The 23791-nt window shown below is 45.5% G+C and overlaps 2 protein-coding genes across 5 annotated transcripts in view; both read right to left on the bottom strand.

Moving 5' to 3' along the window:
* The window catches only part of TG (thyroglobulin), a 173478-nt gene extending 155974 nt beyond the window's left edge, over positions 1–17504 (bottom strand). The window contains exons 1-9 of the mRNA XM_053395737.1: positions 17441–17504; positions 14706–14814; positions 12672–12769; positions 12147–12350; positions 10478–10637; positions 8780–8886; positions 7793–7936; positions 4316–4501; positions 399–1445 (exon numbers count right to left, since the gene is read on the bottom strand). Of these exons, the coding sequence (XP_053251712.1) occupies positions 399–1445; positions 4316–4501; positions 7793–7936; positions 8780–8886; positions 10478–10637; positions 12147–12350; positions 12672–12769; positions 14706–14814; positions 17441–17504 (2119 nt within the window). The remainder of the gene's footprint in view (positions 1–398; positions 1446–4315; positions 4502–7792; positions 7937–8779; positions 8887–10477; positions 10638–12146; positions 12351–12671; positions 12770–14705; positions 14815–17440) is intronic.
* Positions 17505–20804: 3300 nt separating this feature from the next.
* Positions 20805–23791, bottom strand: part of PHF20L1 (PHD finger protein 20 like 1) — a 64232-nt gene continuing 61245 nt past the window's right edge. For all 4 annotated transcript variants that reach the window (XM_053395264.1, XM_053395262.1, XM_053395261.1 and 1 more), the window contains one exon: positions 20805–23415. In XM_053395264.1, coding sequence (XP_053251239.1) covers positions 23273–23415 — 143 coding nt within the window. In that variant the 3' untranslated portion in view covers positions 20805–23272. The remainder of the gene's footprint in view (positions 23416–23791) is intronic.

Genomic DNA, 23791 nt, shown 5'->3' on the forward strand with positions numbered 1-23791 from the left:
TGGAAAAGACCCTGATGTTGGGAAAGATGGAGGGCACAAGGAGAAGGGGACGACAGAGGACGAGATGGTTGGACAGTGTTCTCGAAGCTACCAGCATGAGTTTGACCAAACTGCGGGAGGCAGTGGAAGACAGGAGTGCCTGGCGTGCTCTGGTCCATGGGGTCACGAAGAGTCAGACACGATTAAATGCCTAAACAACAAAGCTCAAGACCTGACTACTGCAATTTGCTCTGTGTGGGGCATCCCTTGGGCATGGGTCCAAAAGCAGCAGCTGGAGCAAAATGCCGCAGCTAGACTGCTGCAAGAGGCGGGCTTTAAAAACTAAAAACATAAGAGTCTTTTAGCAAAAGAAAAATCAGAGCATGTACACATGTGGAAATACAAGATAGGGAACTTACACTGCAAGGGCTGTTCAGCAGTTGCACCTTTTCCAGGAATAGTCCTGCCTTCAGAATCGAAGCAGACACAATTTCTTCCATGGCACTGAACCGGCAGGAATTTACCCTCCTGGGTACATGAAGGAACAAACAGCTCAGAACCGGCTGGCTGGAGTCTTTGCAAGCGTTGCAGATCCTCCCTCTGCTTTTCGCATAGAGTGGGGCACCTTGGGCGTGAGCCACGGACTCTGGATCCTGGGATCTCTTTGCCACGTGAGTCCACACACCAGCAAGCACCTGCATAGCACTGAACTTCTTCGTAGTTCCCTGCTTCTGTGCAAACTGGGACAAACAAACTGTTGCCTTCCTCTGCACAGTCTTTGGATCTCAGCGCGATCCTCGCGACGTCACCCAAATCTTCAGCGATGCTCTCGGGGACTGAAACCACGTGTTGCAAAAATACGAAGAACTCTGGGGCTTCAAGGAGAGAAGCTAGAGATCTGACGGCATTCTGGTTGTCCTGCAAATTGACAGTGCGGCCAAAACTGTCTACGAGAGGCTGGCTCAGATTGAAGCTCTCCGGTGGGATTTCCAGAGAAAGTCGTCGAGCCAGCTCACTGAATCCACCGCTCATCCCTCTCTGCCGGAAATACTGGTCCAAATTAAATTTGCCATTGGGGCCAAGGGCTCCTGTGAAGTTGAACTGGACTACGTTCTTCAAGAACTTCCCACCAAACAGGTTTTCTTGGAACCGCTTGGGGTTGCTGGTGAAGCGGAGGGCGACGCGAGCAAGATCTCTCGAAGGAAACATCCCTCCGATAGCTTCGCTGATGGTGGATTCCAGGACGAGCAGCTGAGAATCGCTTGGTTTGTCTATGATGGAAGACAGCAGGCCAGAATCCACAAACAGCTCCTTGAATGATGGAGGACAAGATCTTGAGGACTCGGCTATCTGCTGCGGCTCTTGAGTGGAGGAGAATAAATGGTCCTGGCCAAAGCGTCCGATGGGGCCATAAAACAACCTGGAGAGAGCTCGCCGTCTCTCAAAGACACAGGTAAGTTCCTTGCCTAGACAAAGGAAAAGATGCTGCAGATGTAATACAGTGGTACCTTGGGTTACATACGCTTCAGGTTACATACGCTTCAGGTTACAGACTCCGCTAACCCAGAAATAGTGCTTTAGGTTAAGAACTCTGCTTCAGGATGAGAACAGAAATCAGGCTCCGGCAGCACAGCGGCAGCAGGAGGCTCCATTAGCTAAAGTGGTGCTTCAGGTTAAGAACAGTTTCAGGTTAAATACGGACCTCTGGAACGAATTAAGTACTTAACCCAAGGTACCACTATATTTGTCCAAGCTAGATTACTGGGAAGTTTTCCAAAGGGAAAACATTGTGGAAGGGGTGTGTTTCTAGGACTTTAAAGCTCCCTTGTTATTTTTGCAATCGTGTTTTATAGAGTCGTTTTTGTTTTTGTTTTTATTATGCATTTTATGTTTTTATATTGTGATCCCCCCCCCTTTGAATCACCCTGTGACCCATGGGTATAGGGAGGTATACAAAATTAATAAATAACAATATACAATAATACTTAAATGTTGCTTTTTTGGTATGCTATTGTATTTGCTATTGTGTTGTTTTGCTGTGCTGTTGCAAAATGGTTTTTACATTGCTCACCTTTGAATGCATTCCTGCTTTCTTTGTGGTCAGCTGCTTAGAGCATTCGTGTGGAAAAGCGGTATACAAATGAATTGAATGAATGGATTTTGATGTGTTTTCTTAAGAACATAAGAAGAGTCTGCTGGGACAGGCCAATGGCCCATCTAGTCCAGCATCTTGTTCTCAGGGTGGCCAACAAGATGCATTGCAGAAACCTACAAGTAGGACCCAAGAACAAGAGAACTCTCCCCTCCTGTAGCTCTCAGCAACTGGTCCTCAGAAGCACCTCTCTCACCCTGACCTAGCCACTGTGATCCATGCAATGGTCACCTCCAGACTGGATTATTGTAACTCACTCTATGTGGGGCTGCCCTTGAGATTGACCCAGAAACTCCAGCAGGTGCAGAATGTCGTGGCGAGACTCCATACGGGGTCCTCACCGTGGGATCACATTCACCCGGTGCTATACCAGCGGCACTGGTTCCCGGTGGAGTCCAGGATCAAGTTTAAGGTGCTGGTTTTAACCTTTAAAACCCTATACGGCCTGGGACCCTCGTACCTACGGGGCCGCCTCTCCTGGTATGTCCCACGGAGGACCTTACGGTCTTCAAACAAAAACATATTGGAGGTCCCAGGCCACAGGGAGGTTAGGCTGGCCTCGACCAGAGCCAGGGCTTTTTCGGCTGTGGCTCCAATCTGGTAGAACACTCTGTCACAAGAGACCAGGGCCCTGCGGGACTTGACATCTTTCTGCAGGGCCTGCAAGACAGAGCTGTTCCACCAGGCCTTTGGCCAAGGCACAGTCTGACCTCCTCCCTCCTTCTGTAATCCTCATAGAACTCTAACCCAATGGTTGCCATTAATTTGACTCTGAATTGATTTTAGAATGAATTGATATTAGAATGTATTACAATTAATTGATTGTGAGTTTATGTAAACTGTGTTACTTTTATTGTTGTTAGCCGCTCTGAGCCCGGCTTCAGCTGGGGAGGGTGGGATATAAATATTATTATTATTATTATTATTATTATTATTATTATTATTATTATTATTATTGCTGCCCCCATCTTTGGAGACAGAGAATAGCTGTCGTGGCTAATAGCCACCAACAGCCCTTCCCTCCATGAATTGTCTAATTCTCTTTTAAAGCCATCTGGGTTGGTGGCTTTCACTGCCCACATTTGGGCGTGACTACACTGCTTTAAGAAGTATATTCTTTTGTAAGTTCTGTCTCCCTAAAGCAGATAGAAATTCATTCATGTATGTTACTACAGCAGCAAGAATGCTACTTGCCCCAAAATGGAAAGAAGCAGAAGTCCCACGAAAGGAAGAATGGATACAAAAACTTACGGAATATGCAGAAATGGCAAAACTTACCGGAAGAATAAGAGATCAAGATAACAATTTTTTTCATAAAAGAATGGAAATGGTTTATTGAATGTTTACAGATAAATTGTAAACAGATAAAAATATTGGCAGGATTATTGTAATAACCTGCAGTTTCATAAGAGTATGTATTTAAAGAAGATGACTAAATGAGCAAATTACTGTATTTTTCGCTCTATAAGACGCACCTGGTTTTTGGAGGAGGAAAACAAGAAAAAAAATATATTCTGAATCTCAGAAGCCAGAACAGCAAGAGGGATCGGTGTGCAGTGAAAGCAGCAATCCCTCTTGCTGTTCTGGCTTCTGGGATAGCTGTGCAGCCTGCATTCGCTCCATAAGACGCAAACACATTTCCCCTTACTTTTTAGGAGGGAAAAAGTGAGTCTTATAGAGCAAAAAATACGGTAAGTTAATTTGGATATGCAGAAGATATTAAAAATAAATTTTTAAGAACCTTAGAAAGAGGGGGAAGGAAGTCAAGTTTTGAAATTCAAAATGTATAAACTTGAAGTGTGTGTGTGTGTGTGTGTGTGTGTGTGTGTGTGTGTGTGTGTGAAGTACAGTGGTACCTTGCATCCTGAACGCCTTGGTACTCGGATGTTTTAGCTCCCGAATGCTGCAAACCCAGAAGTGAGTGTTCCGGTTTGTGAACGTTCTTTGGAACCCAAATGTCCGACGGGGCTTCCGCGGTTTCTGATTGGCTGCAGGAAGCTCCTGCAGCCATTCGGAAGCCGCGCTTTGCTTTCTGAATGTTTTGGAAGTTGAACAGACTTCCGGAATGGATTCCTTTCGACTTCCAAGGTACGACTGTATCTTCTTTTATCTATCCTGTTCTTCAGAATGAAGCACAGGCCAGATAACCCAACAGAGCTGTTCTAAGGCTCTAGTTTTGCATACCACAGGATAAACGCTGCCCTTTCTTTCTTGTGCCAAGAAGTTCTTGCCCATTGGCATCCACACACCAGCACTGCCCATCCAGCTGGCACTGGGTCGACTCATAGGCTCCATTATCATCACAAGATGGCCTGTAACTCTGTTCAAAACGAATGGCGGTGGATCTTTCGGTTTCACACTTGGAGGGACCTGCGAAGAAAACAGGAGGAAACGATGGGAGCTAATCAGAATGATTTGCACTGACTTCTGTGTTCGACCAGCAATCAATCCCTAAAGAGCTTAGAACCCAATTGCTTGTTATTTTTATTTACATATTCATAACTCCACTTTCGCTTAAGATATCACAGGGCAGTAAACAGACTAAAAATGCAGTATTACAATAAAAATATCAAACACATCAGCAAGACCCGCTTGGCAAAGAATCTCATGTTTGAATGGTCTGTCTGAATAATAGAGGTTTTAGAAGGTGCCTAAAAGCAACCTCTAGTGGCAAGGAGTTCCACAGGGCAGGTCTTGCCACACTAAAGTCTCAGCCAAACCTCAGGACCACCAAAAGTGACCCCATGAGAAGAACTCAGCAGTCGAAGTGGAGGGTAAGAAAACAGGCAGCCCTTACTTTGCAGTTAGGGTGAATTAGATGGAAAAGGTCACTTACAGTTTATGGAGTTCAAAGGTTTAGTTCACACAGGAACTATTTAGAGGACAAGTGAAGATGAGAGAGGGAAAATAACAGGCATACTGTCCAGAGCCAAACAAAATGGCTCAGCTTTTAGAGGTGGTTAATTAAGACAGAGAGGCTTACAAACAAGTGGTGGCTAGATTGCTACACAAACCCTTATGTGGTATAAACTAACACATGCATTAACTAGAAGTTCAGGAGGAGGAAATGTATTTGCTTTCCTCCAACACTCTGGGCTTTTATGAATTTACACAAAAACTTTGAAGTTGGTAGCCTATTGGTAACTACAGTATAACTAACTTCAGGTGATGTGCTGCCTCTTTTCTGGAGACGCATAAATAGCCACCTGCCAAAGACCATGTGTCAATACTTCATCTCCTAGTGGACAGCAAACAATATACCCTCCCTGGTGCTGCTGACTACAGCCCCCATCAGCACAGCTGATGGCCAGGAAAGACAGGAGCTGTTGTAGTCCTGTTGTAGGTTAATTCTGTGTCCAGGGCGGCTGTCTACCAGCTCCACCTGGTACGCAGGCTGAGACCCTATCTGCCTGCAGACTGTCTTGCCAGAGTGGTGCATGCTCTAGTTATCTCCTGCTTGGACTACTGCAATGCGCTCTACGTGGGCTACCTTTGTTTTTTTTTTAAATTTTTTATTGGTTTTTTCCACACATAATATAAGACAATACAACACAATACAAGACAAACAAACATACAAACACGTATAATTTCTTGACCTTTCATTTCTTAAGCCTTCTTTCAGCGACTTCCCCATACCTCCTCTTTCTGCATCCCTGTTGACAATCTTTTCAGCATCCCCTAATATCAATATAATACTTTCTTTAGGTCTTATTTCTCATATCCAATTGCTAATCGCTGCAATTCTATTTTACATTACCCAAAGCATTTTAGCATTCATTAATTTTACAACAGTTCTTAAGATAGATTTTAAACTTCTTCCAGTCCTCTTCCACCGTCTCTTTCCCTTGGTCACGGATTCTGCCGGTCATCTCAGCCAGTCCCATATAGTCTATTACCTTAGTCTGCCATTCTTCCAGTGTGGGTAGTTCTTGTGTCTTCCAATACTTCGCTAATAATACTCTTGCTGCTGTTGTAGCGTACATAAAAAACGTCCTATCTTTCCTTGACACCAATTGGCCTACCATGCCCAGGAGGAAGGCTTCTGGTTTCTTCACGAACGTGCATTTAAGCACCTTTTTCATTTCATTATAAATCATTTCCCAGAATGCCTTGATCCTTGGGCACGTCCACCAAAGGTGGTAGAAAGTACCTTCAGTTTCCTTACATTTCCAACATTTATTATCGGGCATATGATAAATTTTTGCAAGCTTGACTGGGGTCATGTACCACCTATAAATCATTTTCATAATGTTCTCTCTCAAGGCATTACATGCCGTGAACTTTATACCGGTGGTCCATAACTGTTCCCAGTCAGCAAACATAATGTTATGACCAATGTCTTGTGCCCATTTAATCATAGCTGATTTGACCGTCTCATCCTGTGTATTCCATTTCAACAGCAAGTTATACATTCTTGACAGGTTCTTAGTGTTGGGTTCCAATAGCTCTGTTTCTAATTTTGACCTCTCCACCTGGAAGCCAATTTTCCTGTCCTGTTTAAAGACTTCATTTATCTGATGATAATGAAGCCAGTCTCTTACTTTTGACTTCAATTTCTCATAGCTCTGCAATTTCACTTTTCCCTCCTCCTGTTCTATAATTTCCCAATACTTTGGCCATTTGGATTCCGTATTAAGTTTTTTCACTTCCTTAGCTTCCATTGGTGACAGCCACCTGGGGGTTTTGTTTTCCAACAGATCTTTATATCGAATCCAAACCTTGTACAATGCTTTCCTAACAATATGGTTCTTGAAACCTTGATGAATTTTTACCTTGTCATACCATATATATGCATGCCAGCCAAATCTGTTGTTGAACCCTTCCAAATCCAAAATGTCTGTGTTTTCAAGAAGCAGCCAACTTTTCAGCCAGCAAAACGCCGCTGATTCATAGTACAACTTTAAGTCCGGCAGGGCAAACCCCCCTCTTTCTTTTGCATCAGTTAATATCTTAAATTTTATTCTGGGCTTTTTGCCCTGCCAGACAAATCTAGATATATCTTTTTGCGTGGGCTACCTTTGAAGGTGACTCGGAAACTGCAATTAATCCAAAATGCAACAGCTAGACTGGTGACTGGGAGTGGCCACATAACACTGGTCCTGAGAGATTTGCATTGGCTCCCAGTACGTTTCCGAGCACAATTCAAAGTGTTGGTGCTGACCTTTAAAGCCCTAAACGGCCTTAGTCCTGTATACCTGAAGGAGCGTCTCCACCCCCATCGTTCAACCCGGACACTGAGGTCCAGCGCCGAAGTCCTTCTGGTGGTTCCCTCATTGCAAGAATTGAGGTTGCAGGGAACCAGACAGAGGGCCTTCTCGGTGGTGGCGCCCACCCTGTGGAACGCCCTCCCTTCAGATGTGAAGGAAATAAGCAGCTATCTTATCTTTAAAAGAGATCTGAAGGCAGCTCTGTTTAGGGAAGTTTTTAATATTTAATGCTGTATTATTTTTAACAATCGATTGGGAGCCGCCCAGAGTGGCTGGGGAGGCTCAGCCAGATGGGCGGGGTATAAATAATAAATTATTATTATTATTATTATTATTATTATTATTATTACTATTACTATTATCTAGTAGCATCTGGAGGGCTTCAGATTGATTCCCTTTGTTTAAATTTAGTGCATTCAAATTACCACGCCTTACAGTCTTAGGTTCTACATACATCTGAATCTGCCAGTTGTAGCCAATTGAACTCCCAGAAAGCGTCTCTGCAGGATCCTGTACATGCTGGTTTCAGCGAAAGAGGGAACAGGCTCCAGCGATGCAAAAATAGTGTCATAAACATTCTCAAGTAGCATTTCCAGACCTGGAAAGGGAAAAAGTATTGTAAGTACCGGATCATGTGCTGAGATATTGCCCCCCTCCACAAAAAAACAAATCAACCATGAAGGTAACATGCCTAAAACAAAATCAGTTGTTCTCTTTTATAAAGCTTCATTTGCACAACAGAGCTCCCTGTTCTTCTCTAGTTTCCCAAACCATCAAATTCCCCTGTAGAAGGCTGGGGGCCCCTCCAGAGCAGATTTTTGGGGGAGGAGCAGAGAAAACCCATTGCTCACACTGTGCTGGATGCATCCCATAATTCCCCATGTTTATAAGAAAAGCAACAAAACTGTATAAATTTGGCACATGCTAAAAGTCTTTTTTTTTTTACCCAAGCCTTTTCTGACTGACGCTTAACTATATTCAATGTTCTTGGTTTCATTCATATGTATAGAATATTGTTCTTGAGACTCAAAGTTTGTATGTAAACCTGCTTTGCAGTGTATGTATTGATTTCATGGCACAACCACCTGCCTATGCCAATTTAAAGCGTTATATAAAGAAAGAAAAATTTCAGCATGCGCAATTAGAAAACAACCACAGAAAGATTCTAAAATCTGAACTCTGAGACATTAACATTTTGTTCTTCTTAGTCAAGTTGGTGGGGGAGGGAGCAGGTTTGAGGTGTTAGTGCTGAAATTTTCGGCTGTGAGATCTGAATTTTGCCACACACACACACACACACACACACACACACAAAACCCAGAGTTCCAAAGTCGAATTTGACTATCTCTCCAGCCATTTTGAATAATGGGGATTCGCCACATGTCAAATGATTGTGCGAAATTTTGTATTCAGCAAAAGACCGGACTCAGCGAACACCTACCAGTATCCTCCAGCTCTCGCCCAAGACTGTCAGCGCAGTAACAGTACCCAGAGACTTCTGGGAACATGCGGCTGAAGGATCTGAATGTCAAGAACGCTTCTGAGAATCTAGAAGGAAAATCAACATGCATCACAGGTGACATAGCAAACCCTCGTAACACTTCCACTCCCCATCTGATTTTGAGGGGGAAATAGCGTTAAGATACTAGATTTGGGTTGGTCAGACATGCTAAACCTTCAAGGATCCATCTTGGGAAGTAAATGAATGTGAGCTTTGAAGGACACGATCACCAGATCCTGTATGAACAGAGAGTTTGGTGGCAATGCACCTGAAGATTTGCCCCACTACTTACTGGTTTGCCCAATCTATGAGGATTTATCAGCATTCTCATTGAAAGATTTACATTTCTTAGTTGGGAGATTGAGTGGTTATTTGATTAACTTTTTATTAGGAGGCAGGTCCTCCTTACACCTCTAAAAAAGTGCCTGTTCTGCCTTTAGACCAGCAAATTTAGGGATAAAAGTTTTTGGAGGTGTTAAGTTAAATTCTCCAGGGGAGCAAACCCTTATCTGATGGAATATCTGGTTTTCATAATTATTTAAAATGCGTAATGCATTTCATTCTGTTTTATTTTATCTTTTGTAACGCCTTAGGCTAAAGAAAATGAATAAAGATTAATAATAATAATTGTCTGGTTGTGGAATCTCAATAGCTAGAGAACACCATCTGAGCAATTTAATCTTTTGGGGGTTATTGCAAACCTCGCTCTCTTCCTCACTGCAGCTGGCACATTCAAAGAAACTCATCTCCCATAATGCTGGTCCTGCGGTCTTCTACAGTTGCTGAAAGAGCAATTCATTTCTTCGGTTTCCCCCCAGTTTGGATTGATTAGAAAGATCAACTTCATTCAGCCATCCGTGGTGGCTGCAACATTTAAGGCTTTCCTGCCCTCTAGTGTCATCTGTCACTTTTAACATATTTTCTCTGTGCCGTTGAGTGAAAGAGCTCTGCTGAGTTCATTGAGGTCAGGGATGGTGGCCAGATGTTCTTGGGCTCCCATCTGCCCCAACCAGCAAGGCCAATTGTTGGGGATAATGGGAGTTCTAGTCCAACAGAATTATTGTGCTGGAGGAGACTCTTGAGAGTCCCATGGACTGCAAGATCAAACCTTTCCATTCTGAAGGAAATCAGCCCTGAGTGCTCACTGGAAGGACAGATCCTGAAGCTGAGGCTCCAAGACTTTGGCCACCTCATGAGAAGAGAAGACTCCCTGGAAAAGACCCTGGTGTTGGGAAAGATGGAGGGCACAAGGAGAAGGGGACGACAGAGGACAAGATGGTTGGACAGTGTTCTTGAAGCTACCAACATGAGTTTGACCAAACTGCGGAAGGCAGTGGAAGACAGGAGTGCCTGGCGTGCTCTGGTCTCTGGGGTCACGAAGAGTCGGACACGACTAAACGACTAAACAACAACAACAAGTCCAACAGCAACAGGAGGAGGAGCACAAGTTCTCCTTCCTTAACTGCATTTTCCACCAGTCCCAGCATCTCATGTTCTTTCTTTCCACCAATGTCCCAGCCCTGGAAAGGTGTGCCATCTCTCCCACAACACCCAGGCTCTTCTTGGTCACAGACCAACCATGAGGGCTAGAATGCCTTCCCATATTTACTAAAGTAACAGCATGTCTTTTACTCCTACCTGCTAAAATGGTGAACAAGGTCAAAGACCATCCTGTCCGTTGTGTTGATAAACTTGCATTGGACAGGCAGGAATTCTCCATCAGCTGAACACTGGGGCGGGCTCTTTTCTCCGACGTTGTGCAGGATGCGGCGGTCTCGGATCTCACATTTCCCAGGGCCTGGCAAGCAAAAGGCATAGGGGTTTGTTGAGATGTCACCTTAGTACATGGGAGTCTTTGTGGGAGGGGAAAGCACTCTTGCAGATTTCATCTCATTACTACAGAATTCTTGTTCTTGCCATCTGTCTGTCTCGAGAGCCAGTGGAGTACGTCTCCCTTTTGGGACGCAAGCCTGGGCAGTGTGTCTGGAGGTCCTGGGCTGCCCAGATGACAAGACCCCCCCCCCTCGTCCTCACTGACGTGGTTCAAAGGAAAGCAGGGCAATATATTTTGCACCAGCTTGGAGTTGCTGGAAGGAGACGTACAGGATGTCATCCAAACACCTTAGGTTTACTCCTCAGACTTGTCTTCTCACAAGGCAGCAGAGGTTTAGGATCAGAGTTTTCCTTCTTTTAGATGGGCTACCTTCCCAGCCCCATCTGCCCCTAACTTTACAACACATGCAGAAACTGCCTCCTTGACCACTGGGAGACCACTCAATCCACAAGAGCCTGTCTTTGTATGCAGAGGAAGTTCCTAGTTCACTGAGGGTCTGAGACCCATCAGCTACCCTCACCTGGTTTAGTGGGCCACTCAAAGCCGTTCCCGGGGTGTGGCCGCTGTCACATGCTGACGAAGAAGAAGAAGAAGAAGAGAAGAGTTTGGATTTGATATCCCGCCTTTCACTCCCCTTCAGGAGTCTCAAAGCGGCTAACATTCTCCTTTCCCTTCCTACCCCACAACAAACACTCTGTGAGGTGAGTGGGGCTGAGAGACTTCAAAGAAGTGTGACTGGCCCAAGGTCACCCAGCAGCTGCATGTGGAGGAGCGGAGACGCGAACCCGGTTACCCAGATTACGTGACTACTGCTCTTAACCACTACACCACACTGACTGACATCTTCTAGGAGCCACAGGTGAGTGCAGGGTGGGGACCAAAGGTGACCAAGCTGCCCCAGAAGGAGCATGACATGTCCCCCACCAGAACTACCCCTCCCCTAACACCACATAGTAAAGGTAAAGGGGTCCCTGATCATTAGGTCCAGTTGTGACCAACTCTGGGGTTGTAGCACTCATCTCGCTTTACTGGCCGAGGGAGCCGGCGTACAGCTTCCGGGTCACGTGGCCAGCATGACTAAGCCGCTTCTGGTGAACCAAAGCAGCGCACGGAAACACTGTTTACCTTCCCACTTGAGTGGTACCTATTTATCTACTTGCACTCTGACGTGCTTTCGAACTGCTAGGTTGGCAGGAGCAGGGACCGAGCAACGGGAGCTCACCCTGAATTCGAACCGCCGACCTTCTGATCAGCAAGTCCTAGGCTCTGTGGTTTAAAACACAGTGCCACCCGCATCCCTTCCTAACACCCCACACTGCGCTGCAAACTGGGATGACCTCTGTTTAAAATCTTGATTCTGCTATGAATAATGGCTGGCTGGGAAGGAAGGAAGGAAGGAAGGAAGGAAGGAAGGAAGGAAGGAAGGAAGGAAGGAAGGAATGGACGATCCCATTTTAACAGAACACGACTTACATCGCTTAGGCTTCCCTCTCTGCCTCGTGCCATAAACCTCCATCCCTTCAGAATCCACACACCAGCACTGACCCAGGCCAGAGTCACATTGTATGGGGTCAAAGTCACCGGAATCCAGACATTGTGGGATGTAGGAAGCTGTGCTGCCGTTGACAACCCGACCAAGCAGGATCTGCTGCTTCTGCAGCTGGCAGAAGGATAAACCTATGGCAGGGAAGAAACGTCATTAAATCTGGGGTATTTCCAGGCTTTGAGATACCACCCCCAAATTGTCCTTATTGTCAGGAGTGGCCATGTGGCCCTTGGAAGTAGGGTTGCAACCCGTCCCTAGGAAAACAGGATTGCCCCGTTTTTGGACAAAAGTGCCCCCTGTCCCATTTGGGCTTCAAACAGGAAGCCTTTCCCCCCATATCTGAGCTTGGCCAGCCAAAAATGCCCTTTGCATCACTTTTGGTGTGGCTGAAGAGGAGCCCAGCCAGGCACTTGTGAAAATAAAGAGACTTAAACCTGGCATGGTTTACTTACAAGTTACTGAGGATCCGGTCTGCTTGCTCCCTGCTATTTCAGCTCCATTGCCATCTACACACCAGCAGGAAGTATCTTTCTTCTTGCACTGGATGTTCCTGGTGGACAAATGATAGATTTCCAGTGTCATCAGGTAGTAATAGCTGCCCATCAGAGGTTCTTAAGCTTCATCACTACAGATGAGCCCAAGGGCTGTCACCAAGTCTTTAATGTTTGAAGTTTAGGGAAGTTTTTAATGTTTGAAGTTTTATTCTATTTAATATTCTCTTGGAAGTCACACAGAGTGGCTGGGGAAACCCGGCCAGCTGGGCACAGTATAAATGATAATAAATTATGATGATGATATGCCTGTTGTCTTTGTCCATGGAGTTTTCCCAGTAGTGATGTATGGAAGTGAGAGCTGGACCATAAAGAAGGCTGATCGCCGAAGAATTGATGCTGTTGAATTCTGGTGCTGGAGGAGACTCTTGAGAGTCCCATGGACTGCAAGAAGATCAAACCTCTCCATTCTGAAGGAAATCAGCCCTGAGTGCTCACTGGAAGGACAGATCCTGAAGCTGAGGCTCCCATACTTTGGCCACCTCGTGAGAAGAGAAGACTCCCTGGAAAAGACCCTGATGTTGGGAAAGATGGAGGGCACAAGGAGAAGGGGACGACAGAGGACGAGATGGTTGGATAGTGTTCTCGAAGCTACCAGCATGAGTTTGACCAAACTGTGGAAGGCAGTGGAAGACAGGAGTGCCTGGCGTGCTCTGGTCCATGGGGTCACGAAGAGTCGGACACGACTGAATGACTAAGCAACAACGATGATGATGATGATCAAACACCTTCCAAAAACTTACCTGGCCACACTACAGCCTTAGTGGAACCCTCCTGCATCCTATGGACAAATGTAAGAGGGGCTGAGGAAAACAAGGCAGCGGGTGCCAACTATGTGGTAGAGTCCTGTATGTGGTAGAGCCCTTAAAGTGGTAGAATGGGCTGACCACTTTGCAATGTTGGCAGCAGGGAAACCTGTTTTCGAACATAAAAATGCAAGGCTCGTCACAAGTAGGGAACTAGCACAGCCAGAAGGAAGCCAGGATAAAACCTCTCTCCCTGGTATGACTGGAGATGCATTACTCTTGGGATTTTATTTTACTGTAGAACTCTTTTATTAAAAATGGCATCTCCTACCAGTAGCCCAGTGTGACACAATCTGCACTTCTGTCTTAGGATGGGGATTCTACCACCTTTCTACTGTTCATGTGCACCTGGCCTACCTAGGTGATAAACCTTGGCATGCTAGGCTGGGAAATGGGGCCATGGGTCAGTGGCAACGCGCATGATTTGAACACAGGTTTATTCTTCATTCTTTCATTTCATTTCATTCATTCATTCATTTATACACTGCTTAATGCCAAAATTAAGTTGGTTGGATAGTGTTTTCGAGGTTACCAGCATGAGTTTGACCAAACTGCGGGAGGTAGTGGAGGACAGAGGTGCCTGGCGTGCTCTGGTCCATGGGGTCACAAAGAGTCGGACACGACTAAACGACTAAACAACAACAACTAATGCCAAAATAGACTTCTAAGCAGCTTGCAAAATATAAAAACCAATTGCACAACGGTAATTAAAAATGTGCAGTTATTAAAATAGAAATACAATAAAACAATAATGTAAAATCATTAACATATAAGCATCCATAATCAAAACATGCAGTAAAACATTCCCATTAAAAGAGCGCCATGATTAAGGCAAGAGACTCGTGTAGAGTGATCAAGGGAACACCTATGTACATATGTAAACAGGTGCATCTTCAAATGCCGGCGGAATGCCAGTACAGATGGGACATCTCATATTTCAGCAGGGAGAGTGCTCTACAACACCAAGGCCACCAGTGAAACATTCTGCCTCTATGTCACCCCAACCTGATCTTCATCAGGCCATGGTAAGACTAACTAGGTACTATTTTTCATCTTAACGCCCTTATATTGGGACTCAGCGTCATCGTCTTCCTGCCTGAAACGTCTCATCATACTATAAGCTCATTACCTGAACTGGCCATCTTCCAAGCACTGAGGGACATAGTCTTCACCTTCTTGAAAGGCCTTTGCCCTTCGAAGCTCACATGGGCGAAGAGGCTGGCTTTCTGCCTGGTACTCTGAATGCAGGAAGAATGTGCACAATTATTGGGGCGGCTGATCCCAACTTCATTCCAATAGAGCTGTTACATCTTTTGCCCATCATCCTACAGCAGGAATGGGGAACCTGTGGCTCTCCAGATTTTGGTGCATGCCAAACCCCATCAACCCCAGTCAGCATGGCCAGTAATTGGGTGTTGGGAGCTGGACTCCCAGCAATATCTGGTGGGCCAGTTTTCCACATTTTGCTACTATGGCTGGTTGAAGGATGGCCTTATCCCACAAAGGACATGGTTTCTATGCCTCAAAAAGACAGGGACTGAGAACCTGTTCAGATGTTGTTGGACCACAGCTCACATCATCCTTGACCATTGACTGCTGCGTGGAGCTGATGACACATGAACCTGTGACATTGATGGTCACAGGTTCTTCATCTTTGCTTTACCTGTTCCAGTCCTAACCTTCTGCCTTCCCCGGAAGAGTGAATCAACGGCAGTAGCAAGTCCATCTGGCTATTCCGTTTCTCAAAATACATTGTCTTCTGCATCCATGGACTTTTGTAACGGCGACATTACAATTCCTGCAAACGTTGACCCACTTTTGACTGCTACAGTCCTTTCTCCTCCTATGATGGAACTCCTATTTGGGGATTTCCCTGGCTTTTTTCTGGCCCATGTAGGATGAGTCTGGATAGTTAGCCTTGGTGAAGATTTGATGTTTTCATCCCCCAAAAAGTTTTTGATTTGAGTTTCCATTGAAATGAGGCTGCATTTTAATGTTTTAATGTTTTAATGCTGTATTTCAATCAATTTGTTTTTATATCGGTTGTTAGCCGCCCTGAGCTCTGTCTTGGCTGGGGAGGGTGGGGTATAAATTATTATTATTATTATTATTATTATTATTATTATTATTATTATTATCACATGGAAGGTGGAGCAGGCTTGTTTTCTCCTGCCCTGGAGGGTAGGATCGAACCAATGGCTTCAAGATGCAATAAAGGAGATTCTGACTAAACATCAGGAAAAACTTTCTGAGAGTAAGAGCTGTTTGACAGTGGAATGGACTCCCTTGGGAGGTTGTGAACTCCCCTTCACTGGAGGTTTTTAAACAGGTTGGGTGGCCATCTGCCAAGGATTCTTTAGCTGCCATTCCTGCACTGGATTAGGTGACCCGTGTGGTCTCTTGCAACCCTACAATTCTCATCAGTGTCAAACTACAAGTATGTATGCAATTGATGCGGTTCTTGGTGTACAACAATACACAAATAATTAGGAAAATGTAGGTTAAGTGTACTTACTTTCGACCCTCTCCCCAAGAACTTGGGCTCACAGTAGCAGCTTCTCAGCAATTTCATATCTAATATCCTTTTCTACAAGTGTATACTTAAAACGGCTTTTGCTATCTCTGTACTTCTTTTTTTTAAATTGGGTTTTACATATTACATTACAATACAGATATACCAAAGCCAAACCATTTCCTCCCCATCCCCCCATATATTTACATTTCTATTTCCTCAATCCATCATATTATTCTTTTCTCCTTCCTCCGCCCACTCTCGATTTCCTCCACATTAGACAATTTACAATAATCTTTGCATTCTACAATCTTCTCAAATCATCTATATATTCTTATCTTTCCTTGCTAATTTTTTCCATCCAGTACTTCACATTTTCATCTAGGCATACTAGCATATCTTTTTTAAGCAATATTTTGCCATATATTCATCAAAACATTTCCACTCCTTTTTTTATTTTTGATTCGACTGATTTCTTATTATATCTCTGTACTTTTAATTCAAACACAAAACCTATACCATCCGGGGGTTTGAAGCGACGCTCATGCCTACGTCACATTTAATTTGTTTTTAATGTACAAATTCCGTATTTTCAGCTAAAAGGCATTCTTAGAAACTACAACTAATCCAGAATGCAGCAGCTAGACTGGTGACTGGGAGCGGCCGCTGAGACCACATAACACCGGTCTTGAAAGACCTACACTGGCTCCCAGTACATCTCTGAGCAGAATTCAAAGTGTTGGTGCTGACCTTTAAAGCCCTAAACGGCCTTCGGCCCAGTATCCCTGAAGGAGCATCTCCACCCCCATCGTTCTGCCCGGACACTGAGGTCCAGCGCCGAGGGCCTTCTGGTGGTACCCTCCCTGCGAGAAGCCAAGTTACAGGGAACCAGGCAGAGGGCCTTCTTGGTGGTGGCACCCACCCTGTGGAACGCCCTCCCATCAGATGTCAAAGAGAAAAATAACTACCAAACGTTTAGAAGACATCTGAAGGCAGCCCTGTTTAGGGAAGCTTTTAATGTTTAATAGGTTATTGTATTTTAGTGTTTTGTTGGAAGCCGCCCAGAGTGGCTGGAGAAACCCAGCCAGATGGGCGGGGTATAAATAATAAATTATTATTATTATTATTATTATTATTATTATTATTATTATTATTAGCAGCAGCAGCAGCAGCAGCAGCAGCAGCAGCAGCAGCAGCACTGGGGGATTCAAACCAAGCTCTCGCCACCAGCCAAACACAAGTCGCCCATCCACCAGTCCAGCTTTTGAATAGGGAAAGGCAAAGCCTGCATTCCTATTTTTCTAAACTCAAGAGACACCTGTAAGCAAAGGAATGAGGGAAGCGTCACTTACCGAAGAGGTCGGCAGATGCTGTATTAACAAAGCAAAGCAGAGGGACGAGAAGTAAGGGGCCCATTGTGGGGCACAGTAAGACTGAGCCCCTCTGAGCAGGTAGAGGGATCTCGCTCAGCCCACTCTTTTGGACCAAGCTTTTATAGCTGATGCTGCTCAGATACCTTCAGCTGCGAAGTGGAAGACTGGGCACTAAAGTAGGCTAATGACGCACATTTTGTTTCACAAGGGCCATTGAGTTGGCCCACTCCCACCTGAGATTTCTTCCTTGGTTTCCCTCCAAGCAACTTGAGTGTCCCCCCCCCCAAAGCCACTTAGGAAAAAAGGACAGATCTGGAGAAGCGTCACATGCGAAAAGTGCAGGGGTCACAGGACTCAAATGAATCAGCAAAAAATGAGAACGGGTAACAGCACAATGCATACAACTGGCATATGGGTTAAACCACAGAGCCTAGGACTTGCCGATCAGAAGGTCGGCGGTTCGAATCCCCGCGATGGGGTGAGCTCCTGTTGCTCAGTCCCTGCTCCTGCCAACCTAGCAGTTCGAAAGCACATCAAAGTGCAAGTAGATAAATAGGTACCGCTCCAGCGGGAAGGTAAACGGCGTTTCCGTGTGCTGCTCTGGTTCGCCAGAAGTGGCTTAGTCATGCTGGCCACATGACCCGGATGCTGCATGCCGGCTCCCTCGGCCAATAAAGCGAGATGAGCGCCGCAACCCCAGAGTTAGTCACGACTGGACCTAATGGTCAGGAGTCCCTTTACCTTTACCTTTGGATCCAGGAGCACAATCCCAATAATTCAGAACGAAAGACCATGTGCCAATTGCATCTTTGTGGCTTACATTACTGAATAGTTAGTACAATATAGATTCAGGGCCCACTGAACTTGCAATCCTTCCAAGATGGCCATGGGTCCTTGTGTGTGGAATGTGCACTGATCCTGCTCCCCCTGTTAGCTTAACACAGAGCTTTCCAAACTGTGTGCTGTGACACTAGTGTGTAGGTATGTTGCCCGATGGAAAGGGGGCTGGCTTAACCTCTGGTTTGCTTGTAAAACTGAATTACTGTGTCGCAAAATGATGCACGTCTAAAAAGTGTGTCACTTGGGAAAGCTCTGGTTTAATATTTCCCAGACCAAGACACACATCAGGTTTCATATTTGCATGACAAGGGGAAAACCCAGCTGTAGGAAAACTCCGAGCGATGACATGGTTCTGGTGGAAACTGTCCTAGTATTTTCCTGCAACTACAGATAATGCATTTCACTGGCTTTAAGCTGCTGCTTTATATATTGAGTCAGACCACTGGTCCATCTAGTCCAGTGTTACTTAATGCAAGCTGGTAGTGACTCTCTAGTGTTTCAGATAGGAAGCTTGCTCCAACTCTACCTGGAGATGTTGATGTCTGCATCTGGAGCCATCTTAATCCAGAATGCGGCAGCTAGACTGGTGACTGGGAGTGGCCAGAGACCATATAACACCTGTCCTGAAAGACCTACATTGGCTCCCAGTACGTCTCTGAGCAGAATTCAAAGTGTTGGTGGTGACCTTGAAAGCCCTAAACGGCCTCGGCCCAGTATACCTGAAGGAGCGTCTCCACCCCACCCCATACACTGTCCTCCTCTGAGGGTCTTCTGGTGTTTCCCTCACTGCCAGAAGCCAGGTTACAAGGAACCAGGCAGAGGGCCTTCTTGGTAGTGGCGCCCACCCTGTGGAACACCCTCCCATCAGATGTCAAGGAAATAAACAACTGACTTTTACAAGACATCTGAAGGAAGCCCTATTTAAGGAAGTTTTTAAGGTTTAATGTTTTATTGCAGGGATGTCCAGCAGGTCAATCGCGATCTCCTGGTAGATCCCCGCGAGGTTTTGGTAGATCGTGGTCGATCCCTGGCTCCCTTTCCTTAGCATTGCTAAAACTGATTCATGCCCATGCCCCCTCCAGCATTGTATGATCTCTGGAAGGGAAGACAGAGCTTTTTCTGTGGTGCTGTTTCGATCCATAGCGATCTTTTTGTGAGTGACTTTACCTCTTCGTCCCATGCCTTTAAAGGTAAAGGGTCCCCTGACCATTAGGTCCAGTCGTGGCCGACTCTGGGGTTGCTGCGCTCATCTCGCTTTATTGGCCGAGGGAGCCGGCGTACAGCTTCCGAGTCATGTGGCCAGCAGGACTAAGCCGCTTCTGGCGAACCAGAGCAGTGCACGGAAACGCCGTTTACCTTCCCGCCGGAGCGGTACCTATTTATCTACTTGCACTTTGACGTGCTTTCGAACTGCTAGGTGGGCAGGAGCAGGGACTGAGCAACAGCAGCTCACCCCGTTGCGGGGATTCGAACTGCTGACCTTCTGATCGGCAAGTCCTAGGCTCTGTGGTTTAACCCACAATGCCACCTGCGTCCCTTGCCTTTAACCCCGTTTTTAATTCTGGAAGTCTCTTCTGCAGTCTCTTGGGAGTTGGCCACCCCTGTTTTATTGTGTTTTTAATATTCTGTTGGGAGCCGCCCAGAGTGGTTGAGGGGGGTGGGATGAATGAATAAATGAATGAATGAATGAATAAATAAATAAATAAAGCCAACTATTTGCTCTACCACTTCATTAAGACCTTCCCACTTTGACTAGGCCCTAGCCTAGAAAGCCATGCAAAGTATTTTAAGCACTGCTTCATGAACACATTTTTAAAGCTTATCAAAATGTGAGATACACTTAAGACGTAGCAGAAGCAAGAGTGGGCATCAAGACTCAGCCAAAAGTATCTTGGTACAGTGGTGCCTCGGGTTAAGAACTTAATTCGTTCTGGAGGTCCGTTCTTATCCCGAAACTGTTCTTAACCTAAAGCACCACTTTAGCTAATGGGGCCTCCTGCTGCCGCCGGAGCACAATTTCTGTTCTCATCCTGAAGCAAAGTTCTTAACCCGAGGTACTATTTCTGGGTTAGCGGAGTCTATAACATGAAGCGTCTGTAACCCGAGGTACCACTGTATATGGATTTTAAAATCCAAGGGAGGAACTTCTGTAAACCTCAGCAAGGAGGTCACTCCATGGCTTCAAGGCAAGTGAGAAGTACACTGGTGGAGCCAATCTGACGTGTTTGCACCACAATGACCTTGTCCCACCCCTTCCTAGTACGCGGCAACATGGCTCATGGTCAGCTGAGTGCTGCCAGCCTACTACACCATCTGCCATCAAGCAGGTTAAATGACTGGGCTAGACAGAGCATTAGCCTGACTAATCATAAGGCAATTCCGTACTGCAAATTGCAATTGTCACACAAACTGCACATTTCTCAACCTCCTGAAAGGCTTTGGCAAATCTGATGATCTGTAAATTGAAAATAAAATGTTAAGCAGGCCGTGAAGAGTGAAAGGATTCAGAGTATGCAGAATATTTTAATAAACAGCTTTACATACAGTACCTTACATATAGAACAGTGTATCTGCAAATTTAAATACATTTTTTTTAAAAAAAAATGTACAGTGGCTTGTACTCTTATCCCAGGGGAACTTCAAGTTTATGGCCTGTCATACAGTTCTCGTATGCTTTTATACATATCACTAGCACTGAAATTGCAAGGGAGGCGTAAAGAGTTCAAGTATCGTGCTGCCGTTAGTTACACAACCTCTTCTGAACAGTCAATATTTTAAAATTTTGCATTTCATTTTCTTTCTTTTTTACAAATTTCAAAACCTGTACATACATTATTTTCATTTTCTTCATCTCTTTCTCTCTTTTAGAAACTGCGTGTTAAAAGGCAACATTTTAAATATTTTGTCACCAAGGTCTTAGTCTATTGCAATAAAACTAGACTTGTCAATATAAATATGTCTCTAGATTGTATTATGTATATGAGCGCCTGTATGTGTGTATCACACCGACACACAGAGAGACATATACACATAATAAAAGGTGTATCGTAGCAGTGGGTACAGCAAAATTGCAGATGAACAGAAGTGAAGTGAAGGCTCTGGACTCTGGTGCAGAAACAATAAAAACAAAAACAAAAACCGCACAGCAACTAGGTTGACTTTGGTTTCACAATGCTTTGCAAACTCATAATTAAGCATCCCTAACAGATAGCGAAGAGTTATTCTCCATCAGAGGCGCTCAGTACGAGTAACGGGTTTTTCGCCATATCCTCTACAAAGGCAGCTACCAACACTCAGATTTTGATTAATAGGGGGTGATCCTGCAGGTCACTCCAGGGCAGGGGTTGGCTAAGTTTTTGTGGCATGGGCTGGTTCACTGTCCCGCAGATGCCGCGGTGGGCTGGAGTGCACATGCACGCGCAAACGCTATTTCCGGTGCTCCTTCCAGCGCACAGGAGGCGTGCGCAGCTTCCCATTGGCTGCAGGTCGTTCCTGCAGCCAATGGGAAGCCGGACAGCATCGAGGAAGGCGGTCCCCACTCTGCTCCGCACTGATTTAGCGTGGCGCATGGGAGCCGACTGAGCGAGCGGCGGTTAAACGACCCCCATGGGCCGCTTGTGGCCCACGGGCCTTAGGTTGCCGACCCCTGCTCCAGGGTTACAAATAAGCATGGGAAATGTTTATTTGGAAAAAATGACAACAGGACAAGCTGACCCATTCCAAGCTCCTTGGCATGCAACACAAGTGAATCCCATCAGGAGACACCTGTACAGATGTTGCAACTTCATTCTGTGCTGTTCCCGACCCCCAAAGGGTTGTCTGCAAAAACAGCACCAAGTCATGGTCCCATCGGCGTGAGGATTTCTGCAGGCCTCCACCCCCCTTCTCACCACACCCCTCTAAATCTGTTCTAGGGGTTCCCAACCCTTCAGAGCAGATTTGGGGACGGTGCATGGGAAAGGAGACGGGTGCAAGTCTTGTTGCAACAAATTGAAATTCTTGCACTGGCGGGACGCATAGCTCGGATGCTGCCCAAAATCTAAAAACATGTTAACACGGGAAATGGCCCGATTTCACAGCCCATCCGCTGGCATTCTGAATTTTCTGGTCATTCCTCAATCCAGCTGAGGAGCAACAGTAGATCAGAGAGCTAATGCTAAGCAGTCGTCCAGGACAAAAAAAAGTTCTTAAAAAAATGCACTGCAGCCCTGAATACTGTTGCGGCTAAACGCAAATATGCTTTAAGTATAATATTGGATGGTTTGCTGGCTGGCAATATGGAGGACTCTGCTAGGGGAGCAGGAGAAGAGGAAGAGGGAGCAACACGCGGCAGACGACTCTCATCCTCCCGTTTCAGTGGTTTTCGAAAACTTTATTTGGCACTTCTGACAATTACCCTCCCCATACCTGTTTCTAACAAGGAGCGCAAGATCCCCGCAAGGAAGGTTTAGTTTTAAGAAATAATATTCGTGAAGAGGCCACCACAGAAAACAGTCTCTCTTTTTTTTCTTTTTTAAAAAGGGAAGCTAGTATTTTTCATTTTCCTGGGTAATATTTGTTGCACCAGGAAAAACAGGCATTGGCTCCATTTTACCTATCCTTCAAGATACCAGGGGGTGTAAATCTTTCTCTGCTATCACACTGAAAGAAAACATTGCGCTTTCATTCCTTCTCCAACACAGCTTCTTATTTCCGCCCCCCCCTTAAGGAAACACCAGTCTGAAGATTTCCCCGACATGGCCTGTGGGAACATCCTGGCAGGCCATGTCGTGTGCCCCTTCTTTGATTCTTTCCTCCTCTTTCCCCTTTTCGCAAGACCTTCGGGATAATGGGACATCCAGCACAGAACAAAGGAATAGTGTTCAAGCGTCTTTTTATTTTCGCATTTCACCCCTTCGTCAGTCTCGCAAAGAAGCGCAAGAAATCCATTGTTAAGAGCCTATCTGCGTATTCCTTTCCGCTTCCGCTTTGTCATACGGAACAAAAGGTTGCTATTTGCTGGACTTTCCCCATGTCAGATATGAGCTGCTTGATCCGGCGCTTGAGCTGAGGCAGCCGTGCAAGGGGTTCCGGCGGCTCCAATTCCCCGGTGAAGTCAAGCCAGCTTTCTAAAACTGCACAGACAAAAGGGATACGAGCACAGTTAGGGATAGAAAGATGCGGCAATATTTAGGCCTGGTTTTGGAGTCTCACTAAATCGGGGAGCCCCCAAGCTTCTCAGCAGTCTGAGAATAAGCCTGATCCCTTTTCCGCTCTGGGACAGCTGGGACAGCTGATAGGAAGCACCCACTTCTGTTCAACTAACTGTATTGTGTCATTTAATCTGAACAGATCGTAAATGGACAAACGCAGGGCATTCAGCTATTCTTGGTAGGTTAGAGCATGATGCTGATAATGCCAAGGTTGGAGGTTTGATCCCCATTTAGGACATCTGAATATTCCTGCATTGCAAGGGGTTGGACTAGATAATCCTCAGGGTCCTTTCCAACT

Source organism: Podarcis raffonei, chromosome 7 (genome assembly GCF_027172205.1).
Source record: "Podarcis raffonei isolate rPodRaf1 chromosome 7, rPodRaf1.pri, whole genome shotgun sequence".
Taxonomy (NCBI): Eukaryota; Metazoa; Chordata; class Lepidosauria; order Squamata; family Lacertidae; genus Podarcis; species Podarcis raffonei.